At 37.2% G+C, this 18,087-nt stretch overlaps 1 protein-coding gene across 8 annotated transcripts in view; it reads right to left on the reverse strand.

Moving 5' to 3' along the window:
* GRIA4 (glutamate ionotropic receptor AMPA type subunit 4) overlaps positions 1-18,087 on the reverse strand; it is a 368,417-nt gene that overhangs the window by 67,244 nt on the left and 283,086 nt on the right. For all 8 annotated transcript variants that reach the window (XM_041770488.1, XM_041770490.1, XM_041770487.1 and 5 more), the window contains 2 exons: positions 6,955-7,113; positions 1,116-1,283 (listed from right to left, as the gene is read on the reverse strand). In XM_041770488.1, the coding sequence (XP_041626422.1) occupies positions 1,116-1,283; positions 6,955-7,113 (327 nt within the window). The remainder of the gene's footprint in view (positions 1-1,115; positions 1,284-6,954; positions 7,114-18,087) is intronic.

Consider the following 18,087-nt stretch of genomic DNA (forward strand, 5'->3'; position numbering starts at 1 on the left):
ACTATACATAACTCTCTTAAAAACCATAGGGCATTTGAGCTGCTAGGAAATAATCTGAAAGATGTAAATCAAAGGAATAGAAGCAATTCTGTTCTATACTTGAAAGACAAACATGATTTGTTATGTGATAAAGAATACTTCCTCAATATTAAAGTGTTGCCTATAGGAAAAGAAATATGGTTCCTTTACAGTTACTTTTCAGTTTTATCTATGTGTCCACAAAATATATTAAACAGTCTTGCTGATCACACTGGATCATATTTATCCTTGAAAATATTAAAATTGAGTCCTAAGAAGTTCAAAATATAAGTATATTAAAGAAATTCAAGTGTACTTTATTACAAATTTCCTTTTCATTTGTTTTTATTTATGATCTGAACTCACTGCATTTCAGCACATTTACATTGTTAACATTAAAAATATACTCATATTCCATTAATCATTTGAAAAATAGTGTTAATATAACACAAACAGAGCAAAATTAACAAATTACTCAATTCGAGGTTTCAAGGCAATTTAAAGATCTACTGAGGTAGTCATTAGCACTGTTTAAAAAATGTTTCTGAAAAAAAAAATTCTAGTTCTTGTACTTTCTGGCCCCAAGATAGGCTCTACTTCCTGGAGCCCTTTGCAGTTAAGTAGGCCTATGTGACTAAAATAAGTGAGTTGTAAACATATGTGATGAGTGCTACCACTGAGCCACAGCACTTAATTGCCAAGTCAAAACCTTCCATAACTCAATTTCTCTTTGTGGCATTTAAGATGGTAGCTGCTCTGTCAGCCTGGGTCCCTGAGTGATTATAATAAAGCAGAATACTTCTCCTAATCTAATGTATGTTTGGGTGAGAAACACTCTTGTTTGAAGCCATTGGGACTTGGGGTTGTCTACTACTGTGGTGTAACCTAGTTTATCTTGACTAAGCATCTATATAAGATATGAACAGTATTCTACTCAGTATTTTATTTAGAAATGTCTCAAAAATGATATTGGCTTAATATATTAAAATGGAAATTGTAATATATACTTATTCTCAGATAAATTATTCCATTTTCTTGAATGCACCACTTAAACAGGACTGTGAAACAAACTGCACTTAAATAACATTGTGAGTTACCTGTTTGAGTGTCCTCTCCATGTCAATTCCCTGGCCCCAGGGAGCAGCAGGATTTGCCAGACAATCCCCCGCATTTCCTCTCCTTGAAATATCAATTTTTTGTCTTCTGAGATTTCGAAATGTTTCAGCCATCACAAGGACTCCATCATAAGTCAAAGCAGATGTGTACTAACAAAATGAAAGTAATTATAATGGTGAGTCGTAAAATCTTATCAATCCAGAAACAGTCTGGGGGCTCTTTTGGTTTATGACATTAAGCCCTTCCTGTGTGAAGGATAGTTAAATTATTGATAATTAATTGATTCCAGCTTCAGAAATTTCTATTATCACTTTATTACAAAGACTGTATACCAAAATTTACCACTCTTATTATTATTATTTTTTTTAAGTAGGCTACATGTGCAGCTTGGAGCCGTATGTGGGGCTTAAACTCAAGACCCTGAGACCTGATCAAGATGCGAGCTGAGACCAAGGGTGGGACACTCAAGCAACTGAGCCATCCAGGGGCTCCTTTACCACTCTGAGTTACAAAGGAGAAAACATACTCTGAAGAATAGAAATTCTAATGCAGGGATCCCTGGGTGGCGCAGCGGTTTGGCGCCTGCCTTTGGCCCAGGGCACGATCCCGGAGACCCGGGATCGAATCCCACATCAGGCTCCCGGTGCATGGAGCCTGCTTCTCCCTCCGCCTGTGTCTCTGCCTCTCTCTCTCTCTCTCTCTCTCTCTCTCTGTGACTATCATAAATAAATAAAAAATTAAAAAAAAAAAAAAGAAATTCTAATGCACAGTTTCCATCAGCTGAGAAAAGCAAGCCCTCTTTTTGTTCTGTCTGAGTAGAAAAAGATAAAGTATAAGAAGCTAAGTGCATGACAGCCACCATCTGCCTTGTGGTCACGTGCTGCAGTTGAGTCCCAGAAGGGCAGGGATTCCTTTTCTGAAATGCCTAGCAGGGCTTCTTGAGATTTAATATGTGTTTCCTGACTTAAAGTGCCTATGTTGGTTTGGTTTCTCAGAAGAATGTGAGAATGTTTACTGCTCCTTAGACAGAAGATGTCAGAAATAGCACCTGATTTAACAGATGTGTGTGCACTGGTCACTGTGCTATGCAGGAATGAGCATTGTTATGCCAACACCTGTTATGAGTGTTCTCAGGAGCAGTAAGTCATCCCCCTCCATTTCTACTGTAACTTAGGGCCAAAGTGAGGAAGTGAGTACACTCCACGTGCTTTCTGATGACTTCCCCTCTCTTCTCTGGGAGAAAAGACAAAGCCCTTAGGTAAAAATTACTAAGGCTATGAAAGGTAGTGAGAGGAAAAATAGAAGAAAATGTAACTTGTTTAAGCTGAAAATAAAAAGAACAGATAGTATATATACAGTGTGAATAGGGCATGGTTTTCCTGAAGCATGGCAGAGCACAAACTGCTAATCATGACCAAAAAACCCGCACGGTCTGTTTCAGGAATTCCTCATGGTTAGTTCTCTGGGAGAAACACATTCTAAGCCTGAACTAGAAGTAGTTCTGTGCTGTGGAATATGGAAGATTATCTCTTTGCCTGGCTGCTTACAAAAGAAAAAAGATCATTTGAAACTCAAATTGCAGGAAGCAAACTTGGGCAATAGGACTAGTAAGCATACCAACTGGCATTCCTGGGAAGAGAGGCTGAAATGTGAATGAGATAAAGAACATAAATCCTAAAAAAGAAACTTTTGATGGTAGAGAACCTAATTAAAAAGCTTCACCAGAAAGAGGTATATGAGACATGTAAATTAACAGCCTTGCAATATATTCTTCAAAGATACAACAAAATAGGCTTACATCCTCACAATTGGGATGGGGAGGCTGACAGAAATGAAGAGGCTTACTCCAGGTATGAAACCAAATAGAAAGATACCTCCTCCCCTTCATGGACCAAGCACATCTTTGAAGAGAGAAAGCTATCAAACCACTGTTTGGTTTCATTTTGTAAAGTAAGGAAATAAAAACAAGAAATAAAGTAGAAAAAAAAGAAATAAAGTAGAACTTGCTGAAGACATGAAGGGCATGAGAAAAATGTATGGCTAGTATTTTAGGATCAAGAAAGGAAAATAAAAAGAAAAACACTGTTGCTTTTTTAATAGGGAGAAAAAAAGCTGAGAAGAGATAGCACCAAATAGCAAATGCACTTGCTGTGTTTTAAAAAGTCCATCCATTTGTATGAAACAAGTGAACTAGAAAAAAAGCAAAGATATCATACAGAGTGGAGCAGAGCAAAGCAGACAGTCGGGTAGAACAGCAAAGGCCTTCGACAGGTCATAGAGCTGAGACATGGAAAAAAGCAATAGTTTTCAAAGGATTTAATTCTCTTCCACATGTCTTACTGTGTTAAAGTCCAAGAAATCATATTTATGGGCACACGCTTCTAGATGGCATCTAGAAAAGTCTTATTGAATAAATACTTCATTTTAGGGTAGGGTAAAACTAAGGTATTGGCCAAGAGTTATTTCCTGCTTTAAGCAGTGATTGGGGTGGTGAAGTAAGTTCTGTTTACCAAGGTCTCTAGATAACAAGACAGAGTTTGGCAGAGTCATGGCATAGCACTGAGAGTCTGGGCTTTGAGAAGAAAGAACTCCATGAATTCTAACTCTACTACTCATGTTTTTTGGGGGATGTGTACATTTTCCAGCTTTGGAACACAAAACAGAGCAAAACCAAATCAAAAGAGATAATAGTGACTATTTTCTGTGCTGGTTGCAAGGATGAAATATCATTATCTGAGAGCTCTTTGAAACATGTGCTGGACACTGGCTTGGAATGGCAAGGACAAAAAGCTGTGTCACAGATGGTTACTGCTCCAAAGGAGGTTAGAGAAGTGGAACATAAAGTCCACAAAAAATTATGTGAAGTCCTTGGTGAGAATGACACAGTCAAATATTATGGAGATTACACAGCAGAACAGGCTCATATTTATTGGAAAACAAAGAAAGGACTTTGTAGAGAAAGTAGAATGTGAGATAAACGCTTAGCAGGTGGTTGGATTTGAAGAGATGGAAATGACATGGAGGACAGTGGAGGTCAAAGCAGGAGCACAGGGACTGGTAAAGAGGGAGGCATTTGGGGCAGGTCCTTTTGTCTGGACAGAAAGAGAGAGCAAGCACATCTAATGGACTTGCTAGGCCTGTATTGTAGAACACCTTTATTCTTGAAGATTTCATTTTCTTTAGGGCAGGGGTGACAGATCAGAAATCACATTTTACATCTTTGACACAACACCTAAAAGATCAAGTACAATTCAATTATGTACATTTGATCCTCTTTATTCATGGATCCTGTATTCATAAATTTGTCTACTTGCTAAAATTTGATTGTGACCCCAAATCAACACTCGCAGTGGGTCATTTGCAAACGTGTGCAGAGTGGTGAAACATTTGATTCACACAACACACATACACATACACCCCAGCTGTAATCAAGCAAGGCGACACTGCCTTCTTGTTTTAGGTCTCCTACTGTAAACAAGAGGCCTTTTGTGGTCTATTTACTGCCAGATATCTCCAAAGTGATTGGCTTTTTTCTGATGGTTTCACTTTTTAAAATGACCCAAAAGTGTAGTTATGCTGTCCTGTGAACCTCAGTGTGAGAAAGCTGTGATGTATCTTCTGGAGAAAATACATGTGTTGGATAAGCCCTGTTGAGGCATGAGTTACAGGGCTGCTGGGTATGAATTCAGCAATGCATTAAATAAGGTGTCTTTAAACAGACTTAAAACAATGTTACATGTTATGTCTTGATCACTTGACAAAAATATTATGACCAGAGGCTTGCAGGAACCTAACCTTGTATTTCCCCTAGGAGCAAGGGTTCAGCATTCACTCAGTCAGTGTTCACAGCAACTTTATAGAGCATAGCTAAAATAAATAATAAGAATAGGCTGTGTATATTTGTGAAGTGGCTAATAAGTGCCTAGCATCATGCTAAGAGCTGTGAAAGATGAGAAAATGATGTATTTACATATAAAACAAAGCACCTCCTGCTGTGGCACAGATAAGTCTAGTTGGAGATTATCAAACAGGAGACATTGGGATGGCTAAAGGTAAGATAGACAAGGAATGACCACTTGTGAGCCCAGAAGGAAGGACCACAGCCAATACTCTGACCACATGGTGATACTGTCACTGAGATGAAAAGAATTCACATGGAGCTACTAAATACTGTCAAGAAGTTTGAGGCCCGTTCCAGACCCTAAAAGCTCAAAGGGTTACAAGATCTTAGAAAGGTGGTTTGTAGAAGAAAGGCTGACATAAATGATGGTCTGACAACAGATGTGAGGAAGGAAGAGCACAATTGTTCAGCAGGAGGAGCAGAAGGGCAAGGAAGTCTCTGTATACATGACAACAGGATGGCAAACTGGCCAGATTAGAAATGAATTCAAAAGGAAGCTTAATGATCTTCTCTTTGTACGTTAACTTTGGGATAATTTATCTCTGAACCTGCTTAATTAAAGGCTAAAAGACTTCTCAAGGTTCTTTTAACCTTGGGGGTGATTTGCATCTTGAAAATATTTTGGCTTTTTAATACACTCTCACATGTATTTTTTTTTAAATTTTTATTTATTTATGATAGTCACACAGAGAGAGAGAGAGAGGCAGAGACACAGGCAGAGGGAGAAGCAGGCTCCATGCACCGGGAGCCTGACGTGGGATTCGATCCCAGGTCTCCAGGATCGCGCCCTGGGCCAAAGGCAGGCGCCAAACCGCTGCGCCACCCAGGGATCCTCACATGTATTATCTAAGGATGAAAGGTGGTATAATATACTGGACAGTGCACTTGTCTAAGACTCAGGAAGACTGTGATTCAATTCTGGGCATCCTGCAAACTCAGAGACAGCCCATTAACAGACCCATTTAATAACCTGAAATTTTAATCTGTAAAATCAGACAGTTGGATTACAATGCTTGATACATAGTGGATGCTCAGTAAATGCTCTGTTTTGAAATTTCACAAATCTACAGACTAGTGAAGATGATATGGCTAGCCAAATTGCTGTTACTACAGAGGGGAACTGGGGCTAGTGGGGAAAGTGTTAACACTAGAAAACAAAAGAAATGAGGCTATTTACCTCTCAATCATAGTTTTCTAGGCTTGAATTTCCAAACTACATTTGAAAACTTTTTAATAGAAAATAATGTCACTGAAGAAGCAATAAACATTGAGAATGAGAATACTTTATTATGTAAGAGTTCAAAACCACCAAGCTGGAGTTTGTGAAACATTATATAATTATTTACATAATATCTAAGGAAGTTGTCTATCTTCCCAGGTGAGGAAAAAATGGGCTATGATGAGAAGTTTCTTTTGTGAGTACCAATAACATACTTCTGCGGTGTCAACCAGAGAAAAATGAAACAACCTGACCATTTTACTGTTAGTTTGAAAGACAAATTTTGCAGAAGCTTATACATTTTACATTTCTCCCAATTTCTCTCCTCATTATAAATGACTTTGCAAATATAGTTTTTGTCTAATGGTGGTTTTTTGATGTGCTAATTACCGATGTTTGCTTACATTGAAATATTTAGTCGATGAAACACTGTTTTAACATTGTTTCTTCATGGAAATCTCTATGCAAGGTAATAATAATGATAAGAGTAAACTACCTGAGCTAATGTCTAACAGCTCTGCTCTTAACATATAAAAGTTAGAAATTACTAAAGGCTTGAGTAGTGCAGTGATAGTGACAAAATGCTTCTGCCCTACACTATGCTATGCCGACAAAAAATGACTGCAACAACTGCATAATGAAGTTTCTACCCTAAAATTTAAAAACATTAAAAACATATAAGATCAAAACAAACACATACTTTTGGAGGAGTCTCAGATCCTGGATACTCTCTCTGGTCTAGTTTCTTCCAGCGATCCATTAGTTTGGTTACCATAGGTGTGTTAAAATCGACCAACTGGAATCCTGTAACATTGGCTCCACCATGTATAAATCTCTCAAGAGAAATATCCTTGAATCCCTATAGAAATCAATATGACAGTTTGTTAACAGTTCATTGGTCTACATTTCATCTCTTCAATGGTAACATAAGTTAATAATAAACATGTATATCTATTTAGATTTCTAATAAAACAATGGCTGGAAACAGGAAGGGTTCAATTATGCCAATTTAGCTGTTAAATTCTGCCATCCACAATCTAATACATGAGAAAAGGATAAAAATACTTCCAATTCAACTCAATTTAACAAGTATTTCTTGAATGCCTCTGAGTGCCTTTTATGAAGCATGGAGGGGGATACAGAGGATGAAAATGATAACATCAAAAAACCTCCTGTTGAGGGCATAATTGCCCTTTGATATAGATGTGTAGAAATGTGTCTTATGTGAAGGGAATATCAAGGTTTTATGATACTTTGAGACTGTGATGGGTAGCACTTTTTAAAGGGGGTTCAGTTTAATTACAAAGTGATCTAAAAGCAGACAGAGCCAATCATTTGAGCCAGGGAGAGTAAAAGATTTGATTATATGAGTCACTACAACCCTCCAAGTCCTGGGACATACTAATGGGAGAGAAGAGAGCAAGACAGGCCATTCATAGACTTCTTTGTGGTGGGAAACAAGATGGTGTTTACCAGGTAGGCTGAGGGAGCTCTGAGGGAAGTGTCCTCTCTCAGTCCACAGGTAGTTACCTGAATTTCAAAAATTTTGGAAAGTCATTTCCTTCCTCTCTCCTTCCCTCCCTACCTCCCTTTTCTTCCTCAATCTCTATCATTTAATTTTTTTTATACCCAGCCCATTTTTTTTCTGTTAAGTATTTAAGGTACCTTACAAAAATAAACACTCAATACAAAGTGTAAAACAATTAGGCAATTTCAAGAAGAGGGAAGAAAACCTATTAGGAATGCAAATTAATAAAACCAAAGATATTGGCTCAGAGAAAAGTAACCTCCCCCTCAACACAAACACATGTACATAAGTGGTTATGAGTTTCTAGCATCTGTATTTGCTTTCTTCCTGGTTTTCTGTTAGTATTTAATAAAGTTTTTTAAATTTTATTTTAAAAATATTTAATTTATTTATTTATTCATGAAAGACACAGAGAGAGAGGCAGAGGCATAGGTAGAGAGAGAAGCAGACTCCCCACTGAGCAGGGAGCCCAATGTGGGACTCAATCCCAGGACCCCAGGATCACGACCTGAGCCAAAGGCAGATGCTCAATCACTGAGCCACCCAGGTGCCCCAAGTTTTTTTTTAAATATATCTTTTAATTTAAAAAATATTTAATTTATTTATTTGGGGGAGGTAGAGAGAGAGAGTAGAGAACAAGTGGAGTGGGGGCAAAGAGAAGGAGAAGCAGACTCCCCACTGAGCAGGAAGCCCAATGTGGGGCTCGATCTCAGGACGCTTGGGATCATGATTTGAGCCGAAGGCAGATGCTTAATCAACTGAGCCACTGAGGTGCCCCAATTTCTTTTTTTTAAATGTGAATTTGATTGAACTGTGTTGAGTGAACTAAGGGAAAGTTCTGTTTATCTGTCTATTTATTTTTTGGCAAAAGTAAAATATGCAGCAGTGACCATGCAGTTGCAACAAGAATCAGTGCATCAATCAGAGAGAACAGAAAGACCTCGTGTTGCCTTTCTTCCTGAATGTGTCTCAGCCTTGATTTTGAAAACCTCTGTGTTTTTTGTTTATAACAAAGCAGGTTATATATGCACACTACTGTTTGACTATCTAAGAAAAAACAGATGAATCTACTGACAGCTAAGCAAAGTTACTATCCAAAGCCCCAGGACTGTGTATTTATAGCTAATATTGATGCCGTGGGCTTATTACAGGTTGGGCACTGTGCTGAGCACTTTATACAGATTATGTAGTTTGGTTGTCATAATAAGATTGAGAGATGCATCTTGTTATTAGACTTATCTTACAAATAAGGAAACCAAGGCTCAGTAGATTAAAGAAACACTATTGAAGAGCACCCAGCAAACACATGATGACTTTGCATGGGCCTTTATCACCCTGCACTCCTGTGGATTCTTACACAAGTGTGTGTGTGTTTAATTTTGGGATTTATCAACAATGTCCCAAGGAGAGGGAGGGTGGTGGTGTCGAAAACAGTCCAGGCTCTGAATCCACCTCTGTAACTTTCTGGCTATAGGTGTCCGACATGCAGGAACAAACAGGAATGACAACGCTAACATCGCTAGCAGATCTGGTTTGAATTCAGTCGGTGATAGCTGTTATTAATTAAACCCCTCAACAAATATTTATCTCCTGCCTATTATGTGCTAACTAATTTGACAGCTCATCAGTAACATTCTCATTTCACTGGGAAAAAGACTAGACACCAGAAAGCAAATCTATGTTTTTGAAATGGGAAAAACACTGTCCATCAATCTCTAACTGGTAAAATGTCAGCTGAATATTTGTTTGCTTCTACAAGAAGATAGGGCAGAGCCACGGGCACACACACACACACACACACACACACACACACAACAACAACAACAACAACAAAAACAGTTTTCCAAAACCCACAGTGATTTAAGTATTGCGTTAGTTGCTAATTAATGACATTATTAGTTTCTTTCAGTGGTGGCTGAAACAGAAGACCTGCCACGTTTTCTTTCGCAGCATCAACTACAGCTGCAAGACACACAGCCAAAGCTGAGCCTTCAGAGAAGCCATCTGATGTAAAGTCTCACTGATGAATAACACTCTACATTTCTCTGAATCCATCCTGCTATGCTGAGCATGAAGGACAAAGTATTACCACCTCTGCCTTTAAGCTTCTTTCAGTTCTGACCTGAATGAGGGCTGGGTGGCTCCGTTAATATTAGCGATGTCTGTCTGAGTACAGGTGGTATTTTTTCTTTCATAGTCTTTAAAATAGTTTTATAGAGAAGACTAATAGGATCTAGACTGTGAAGTAATTTTCTTGGGAACAGTTACCTTGGTATCTATGGAGACTTCAGTGTTTACCTAGAAAGTATAGTGGAACCGAAGGTTCTAGGAGACACTAGACAGGACAGTGTTTCATCATAAGATTGTAACTCTACAGTATTGTGTGTGTGTGTGTGTGTGTGTGTGTGTGTGAAATCTGTGGTTAGTAACTAAGTAAACAGTATATATTCTCTCTCTCTAATATACTGACATCCTAAGGAAATATTAACTTCCAACTTGGTTTTCCTTTTAATTTCCATGGACAGCTGATACATCCTCTGAGGGTAAAAAAGCAAAAGGAAATTTTAAAATGGCAGGTCTTCAGATATCTTGCTGAATCTGTAGGTTCATCACATCACAGGTGCTTAATAAATGCTCGTCCTGTAGGATTTGTCTAATTCTGATTACATTTCTGCAGTTTTGTATAAATCATATTGAGGAGGCTCGGGTGCAGTTATCAGAAGGGCTGCCAAGTAGAATGGGAGAGGTTTCCTTTTAACATCTTTTAAAAACAAGGTATTTAAGAAATTGAAAGTATCCCTTTTTGGTGATCAAGTACATAGATGGTGGAATCAGACATGCTCAATGCAGATAAGTTTAAAAATACAGTGTGCACAAAGAAAAAGATAAAGCATTGTCTTCGCATTCATGGAATCGGGAGTGGGGTTGTTGTCCATGAGTAAAAACGTGCTAGTTTGCAAACATAGGGAACTAAGTTCTAGGCTATATTCTGACATCAACCAGGCACCTACACCTGGAAAAGTCACTTTACTCTCTGCATCTGAACTTCCCTACCTTCTAAATGAGGCATGGGTGGTGTGCATGTCTGTGTGTGAGGGGAGGTAAGGGACAGGTAAGCAATAGCTTTGGTTAATCTTTAATGATATACCCTGATCATTCCATAATTTTATACTACTCCATGAAAGAGCCAGGTGTTTTCCTAGATGTAAATGGAATGTATTTTTTTAAAAATTAAATATCTAAATGAGAGCAAGATTTTAAGAATTCGTGGTGCAGGTGCGACGATGCCAACAGTTTCTTATTGCTCCTGGTGGACATATTTAAATACTCTGCTGGAGGAGGGCTGAAGGAAGCTCTGAATACAAATACAGAGAATGTCTGTAAGGCCAGATCCCCCTCAAAGTAGGTAGAGGAAATATTTAAATGAATGCTCACCCTGTCGCTACACCAGGTAGTTACTCATACTGATTTTATTTATTTATTTAATGTATTTGTTCCTTGTAACCAGACAGGACAGCGTTTCGATCTTGCTACTGAGATGGAGGATCCATGTGATCTTGAGTAAATCACACTGAACCCCATTTTGCAGTATATAGAATAAACATCTATGTTGAGGGTTAATTAGAACAATTATAGCAATAAAATAAACATTGATGACATAAGCTGCATGCTGGAGGATACGGGAGCCCTTCAACAAAGAAAGAGGGTAGGAGCACTCTATATAAGGTCAAAAAAGACATTGTTTCTTCCTTTAATGAGCTTGCAATGCGCTGGTAATGTCTTAGTTTGCAGCTGGGCCACAGGAGGGTGGATAATACCTGGTACAGAGGACGGATAAAATAATGATTTCATAAATGAAAAAAAATAAAAGCATTTTATATTATTGGTATATGGAGTGATCTGTGAGCCCAGAAGAGGCAAGATCAGATGAAGTACACAGGACAGCTTTCTGGAAGGAGTGACTACTCATTAGAATTGGGTGGACTAAGGACTGCCTCCCTGGGAGACAAAGCCAAAGCTGCAAAGATAAAAGAGGTATCAGGGGGATCCCTGGGTGGCGCAGCGGTTTGGCGCCTGCCTTTGGCCCAGGGCACGATCCTGGAGACCCAGGATCGAATCCCACGTCGGGCTCCCGGTGCATGGAGCCTGCTTCTCCCTCTGCCTGTGTCTCTGACTCTCTCTCTCTCTCTGTGCCTATCATAAATAAATAAATAGAAAAAAAATAAAAACTTTAAAAAAAAAAAGAGGTATCAGGTGTCTGGGTATGAGTCTGGTTTCAGGAAGGGGCATGTGCCAGGTGGAGCGAGAGCAAGGGGCTGAGGTTAAGAAAGACAATAATGTCAATACTTCACCCTGAAGGATGTTCACAGCACCGTGGGTAGATTTAGAATGCTTCTTCTGGTAGGAGGTAGTGACAATGGCAGTGTGTCATTTTGAGAACTACAGGAAGTTTTATGGAGAAGTGAGAGGGACAATTATTAGCAGGTAGGGTTGGTTGGAGAGATCTCAGGGTCTTTCCCTTTTAGAAAGCACCTGAATCCTTTTACTGCATTTGCAGCCTAGAGCCAAAGAAATAATTTAAGCTGGGAAATGATATGATTGTACCTGTCTTAAAAAAAAAAACACAATAAAAAAACCCGGGAGCAAAGCAAACAAAGAACTGGAAACGAGGAAGTCTAGGGGAAAATATGAAAGCAATTTTCTTACTTAAATCTCTGAAAGACAAACGATACTGAACCAACAGCTAATGTTTTCCTGCCTGTAAGTATCTTGGAAATTTCTAGAACAGAGCTTAATCTAATAAGATACCACGTGCTTTCACCAGTACCTCTAGATGGCAGTGATAGTAGAGAGAAATTTCCAGAATCTAGGAGGGGCATGTCCATTCACTTATACAGCAGGCACAGCTCATGCTATTTAGATGGTGCCAACTCTGAGTGGGTCTTCTTGGATGCCCAGCAGGCTGAAGTTTGAGTAATAAAGGAAAGGGATCCTCATTTCTTTCTGCCTGGCTGGAGGTGAGATCCTAGCACACTGCAGTAGTAGCAAAGGGGACTAGAGGAACACAGAAAACATCCATCTATTCCCTTTTCATCAAAATAGAAGGATGCGTGAGATTGAATCACAGTTAACTGAAGATGATAAATTTAACTGATGGATAATGAAAAGACAGTTTTAAGTACTGCTGATAAACTTTCACAACCCATTTGCATCTTTACTCATAATGAAACAGAATATTATTTTATTTAAATATGTGGAATCTGCCTTTGATATTTCAGGGAAAGAATTTAATGGCCATTAAGAAGCCCGTATTTCTGAGACATTACTTGTTTTCTGTCTTGGTATAGAGGATTATCGTTTTTAAAGAATCCAAAAAAATATATCCATAATGAAATTTGGCTTCTCTGTGGAGTTAACCTTGCTTAAATAATGGAGATCCTTCATTTTGCAAAAATGTGTGTCTGTAAATTCATGATATATTTTATGGACCACATATTGATGTCAGATGTCTGCCTCGCTTCATTCTTCTCTTTTTTGGTAAATATGAGTTGAACTTTCATATCCTCTGCTTTCTTTTTCTTTTTTTTTTTTCTGTTTTTTTTTTTTTTTTTTTTTTTTCTGCTTTCTTTTTCAACATTATGACTACGGAATATTTTAAAGTGTCTGGACTACTTGTAGCCACCCATAACTGATGAAAGTTGTTATTTTAGAAATCAGGTTTTGCTACTACTAAATCAGTCTTTTCTTCAATCTTATTGAGGTATCACTGACAAGTGCAGTTGTAGTATATCTAAAGCATACAGTGTGATGATTTGATGTATGTGTACCTCGTGGAAGGGTTCCCATCATTGACTTAATTAATATATCCATCACCTCACATGTTTACCCTTTTATTTCATCTTTCCAGTAGAACCTTTAAGTTCTACTCTCTTAGCAAATTTCAGTTACATAATACAGTATTATAAACTACAGCCACCATGTTACATATTAGATTCTAAGATCATATTCACCTTGTAACTGAAAGTTTGTACCCTTCTACCAACTTCTTTCTATGTTCCCCACTCTCCAGCTCCTGGTAAGCAACACTATGTTCTCTAGGAGTTAATCTCTGAGTAAGATTTCTTTAACAAATTACCCAGTAAGTGATACCACACAGTATTTGTCTTAATCTTTTTTCATTTAGATTATGCCATCTTGGTTCATCCATGTTGCCAGAATGGCTGAATTTCTTTATTTCTTATGAATGATAATATATATATATATATATATGAATAAATATATGAATATCTATAGATATATGAATAGACAGTATATATATATATATATATATATACTGTCTATTCATCTGTTGGTGAACACTTAGGCTGTTTCTATACCATGGCTGTTGTGAATAATGCTACAGTGAACAGTATAGATACCTTTTTGATATAATGATTTTTTCCCTGTGGATATATATATCTAGAAGTTGGATTGCTGGATGACATGGTAGTTCTATTTTTAATTTTGTGAGGATATACAATATTGTTTTCCATATGGGCTACTTTGGTTCACATTTCTACCAAATGCACAGGGATTCCCATTTTTCTACATCCTTACCAGCATTTGGTTCTCTTTTGTCTTTTAGGTAATAGCCATGCTAACAGGTGTGAGCTAATATCTCATTGTGGCTTTGATTAGCATTTCCCTCATGATTAGTGATGTTGAGCACCTTTTCATGTACTGTTGACCATCTGTGGTTTTTTTTCTTTTTGTTAAAATAGTCCTTTGTCCATTTTTAAATTGAGGTATTGGGTTGTTTTTTTTGTTTGTTTGTTTTGTTTTGCTATTGAGTTGTAAAACTTCCTTCTATATTTTGGATATTAACCCCTATTTTGGATATGTAGTTTGCAAATATTTTCCCCCATTCTGTATGTTGCCTTTTCATTTTGTTGATGGCTTCCTTTGCTAGATAAAAGCTTTTTAGTTTGTTGTGGTCCTACTAGTTTATTTTTGCTTTTTATTGCTGTGCCTTTAGAGTCAAATCCAAAAAAAAAAAATTGCTAAGATCAATGTCAAGGGGATTACCTTCTAGGTTTTTTCCTAGGAGTTTTACAGTTTTAGGTCTTATGTTGAAAAATATACTCACCTTTGAATTAGTTTTTATGTATGATATAAGGGCCCAGTTCCATTCTTTTGCATGTGAATATTTAATTTTCGCAACAGCACTTATTGAAGAGACTCTTCTTTTCCCATAGTATATTCTGGGCTCTTTTGATGAAAGTTAATTGACCATGTGTGCCAGGGTGTATTTATGGGCTCTATATTCTGTTCCACTATCTGTGTGTCTATTTTCATTGCAATACCATACTGCTTTGATTATGATAGCTTGGTGATCTAGTTTGAATCAGGTGTGATGCCTCCAGCTTTGTTCTTCTTTCTCAAGAATGCTTTAGCCATTTGGGATCTTTTGTAGCTCCATACAAGTTTTAGGATTGTTTTTTCTATTTTTATGAAATATGCTATTTTAATCTTGGTAGGGATTGCATTGAATCTATAGACTGCTTTGGGTAGTATGGACATTTAACAATATTAATACTCCCATTCTATGAACACACAATATTTTTCCAATTATCTGTGTCTTCTTCATCCATATCTTAGAGTTTTCACTGCACAGATCTTTCATCTCCTAGGTTATATTTATTCCTAAGTATTTATATTGTTTTTAATGCTTTTGTAAATAAGACTGTTTTCTTAATTTTTCTTTCTGATAGTTTTTGGTTACTCTATAGAAACATAGCTGGTTTTTGTATATTGATTTTGCATTCTAAAACTTTAATGAAGTGATTTATTCTAATAGTTTTTTGTGAAATCATTAAAGTTTTCTATATATGCAATATTTCTATATAATATTTTGTATCATCAGTATACATTTCTATACAATATTTTGTATCATCTACAAACAGAAACAACTTTATGTCTTCCTTTCCAATTTGGGTGTATTTTACTGGGACATCCAGTACTATATTGAAAAACAGTGGCAGCAGTGGACATTCTCATCCGATTCCCAACTGTAGTGGAAAATCTATCATAGCTTTTCAAAATTGGGTATGATGTTATATGTGGGCTGTCATACATGACTTTTCTTATGTTGAGGTATGTTCCTTGTATACCCAGTTTTTATCATAAGATGATTTTGAATTTTGTCAAATGCTTTTTCTGCATCTAATGAAATGATCATGCAGTTTTTATCCTTTTGTTAATGTGGTGTATCACGGTGACTGAGTTGTGGATTTTAAGCCATCTTTGTATCTCTGGGATAAATCACTCTTGATGTTGGTATGATCTTGGTATAATCCTTTTAATATACTGTTGAATTTGATTTGCTAATGTTTTGTTGAGCATTGGTGCATCTATGTTCATCAGGGATATAAGGCTTTAATTCAGTTTTATTTTGTAGTGTTTGACTTTGATATTAGTGTAACACTGGATTTTTTTTGTATATTTTTTTACTGGAGTTCGATTTGCCAACATATAGTATAACACCCAGTGCTCATCCCATCAAGTGCCCCCCACAGTGCCCGTCACCCAGTCACCCCGTCCCTCTGCCCACCTCCCCTTCCACCACCCCTTGTTCATTTCCCAGAGTTAGGAGTCTCTCATGTTCTGTCACCCTCTCTGATATTTCATACTCATTTTCTCTCCTTTCGCTTTTAATACCTTTCACTATTTTTTATATTCCCCATATGAATGAAACCATATAATGTTGGTTTTGAAGTGTTCTTTCCTCTTCTATTTACTGGAATAATTTTATTTTTTTTAATTAATTTTTATTGGTGTTCAATTTACCAACATACAGAAAAACACCCAGTGCTCATCCCGTCAAGTGTCCACCTCAGTGCCCGTCACCCCTTCCCCTCCAACACCCGCCCTCCTCCCCTTCCACCACCCCTAGTTCGTTTCCCCGAGTTAGGAGTCTTTATATTTACTGGAATAATTTTAAAAGGTATTAATTCTTCTTTAAATGTTTGGTAGAATTTACTCATGAAACCACCTGGTCCTAGACTTTTTTGGTGGGGGTATTTTGATTACTGCTTCAAAGTTCTTACTTATTATTAGTCTGTTTAAATTTTCTTTTTCACCATAATTCATGCATAGTAGGTTGGATGCTTCTAGAAATTTATCTGTGTTCTTCAAGTATTCTTCTAATGTGACCGTGTATAATTATTTATAGCACTTTCTTATGATCCTTAGTATTTGTATCATATGAGCTGTATCTTTTCATATTTCTTATTTTATTTAGTTAAGTCTTCTTTCTTCTTTTTTAGTCTAGCTAAAGATTTGTTGATTTTGTTTACCTTTTCATAAACCAGCTCTCAATTTCATTGATCTACTGTGTTTTTTTTTTTAATTTTTATTTACTTATTATAGTCACAGAGAGAGAGAAAGACAGAGACATAGGCAGAGGGAGAGAAGCAGGCTCCATGCACTGGGAGCCCCACGTGGGACTCGATCCCAGGTCTCCAGGATCGCGCCCTGGGCCAAAGGCAGGCGCCAAACCGCTGCGCCACCCAGGGATCCCTGATCTACTGTGTTTTTAGTTTCTATTTCATTTATTTTCACTCTGACCTTTGTTATTTCCTTTCTTCTACTAACTTAGAGCTTAGTTTCTTCTTTTTCTCGTTCTTAGAGGTATAAAGTTAGACTATTTAATATCTCTTTTCTCTTAATTTGGCATTTACCACCATAAACTTCTTTCTTAAACCTGCTTTTGCTCCATTCCACATGTTCTGGTATGTTACATATTCATTTTCACTTGTCTCAAAGTATTTTTAAATTTCTCTTTTAATTTCTTATTTAAGCCACTGGTTGTTCAAAAGCATTTGTGTAATCTCTGTATATTTGTAGATTTTTGAGTTTTCTTTTGGTAACTGATTTCTAGCTTCAGATCTATGTGTCAGAAAGGATGCATGATTTAATTTCAGTCTTCTTAAATTGATGAAGACTTATTTGGGGCCTAACATATGATCTATCCTGCAGGATGTTCCATATGTGCTTGAAAAGAATGTATGTTCTTCTGCTGTTAAGTGGAGTATTCTGTAGATATCTGTTAGGACTGTCTGGTCCAATAGGCAATTTAAATCCAGTGCCTTCTTGTTGATATTCTGCCTCAAGGATCTAGCCATTATTGAAAATGGGATTTGAAACAAGAAATCTAGTCAAGAAATTGGCAGAATACATAAACAGACATATCTTTAGAGACATACAAATGGTCAATAGATACATGAAGAAATGCTCAACATCACTCATCATCAGGGAAATACAAAT

Source organism: Vulpes lagopus, chromosome 10 (genome assembly GCF_018345385.1).
Source record: "Vulpes lagopus strain Blue_001 chromosome 10, ASM1834538v1, whole genome shotgun sequence".
Lineage (NCBI taxonomy): Eukaryota > Metazoa > Chordata > Mammalia > Carnivora > Canidae > Vulpes > Vulpes lagopus.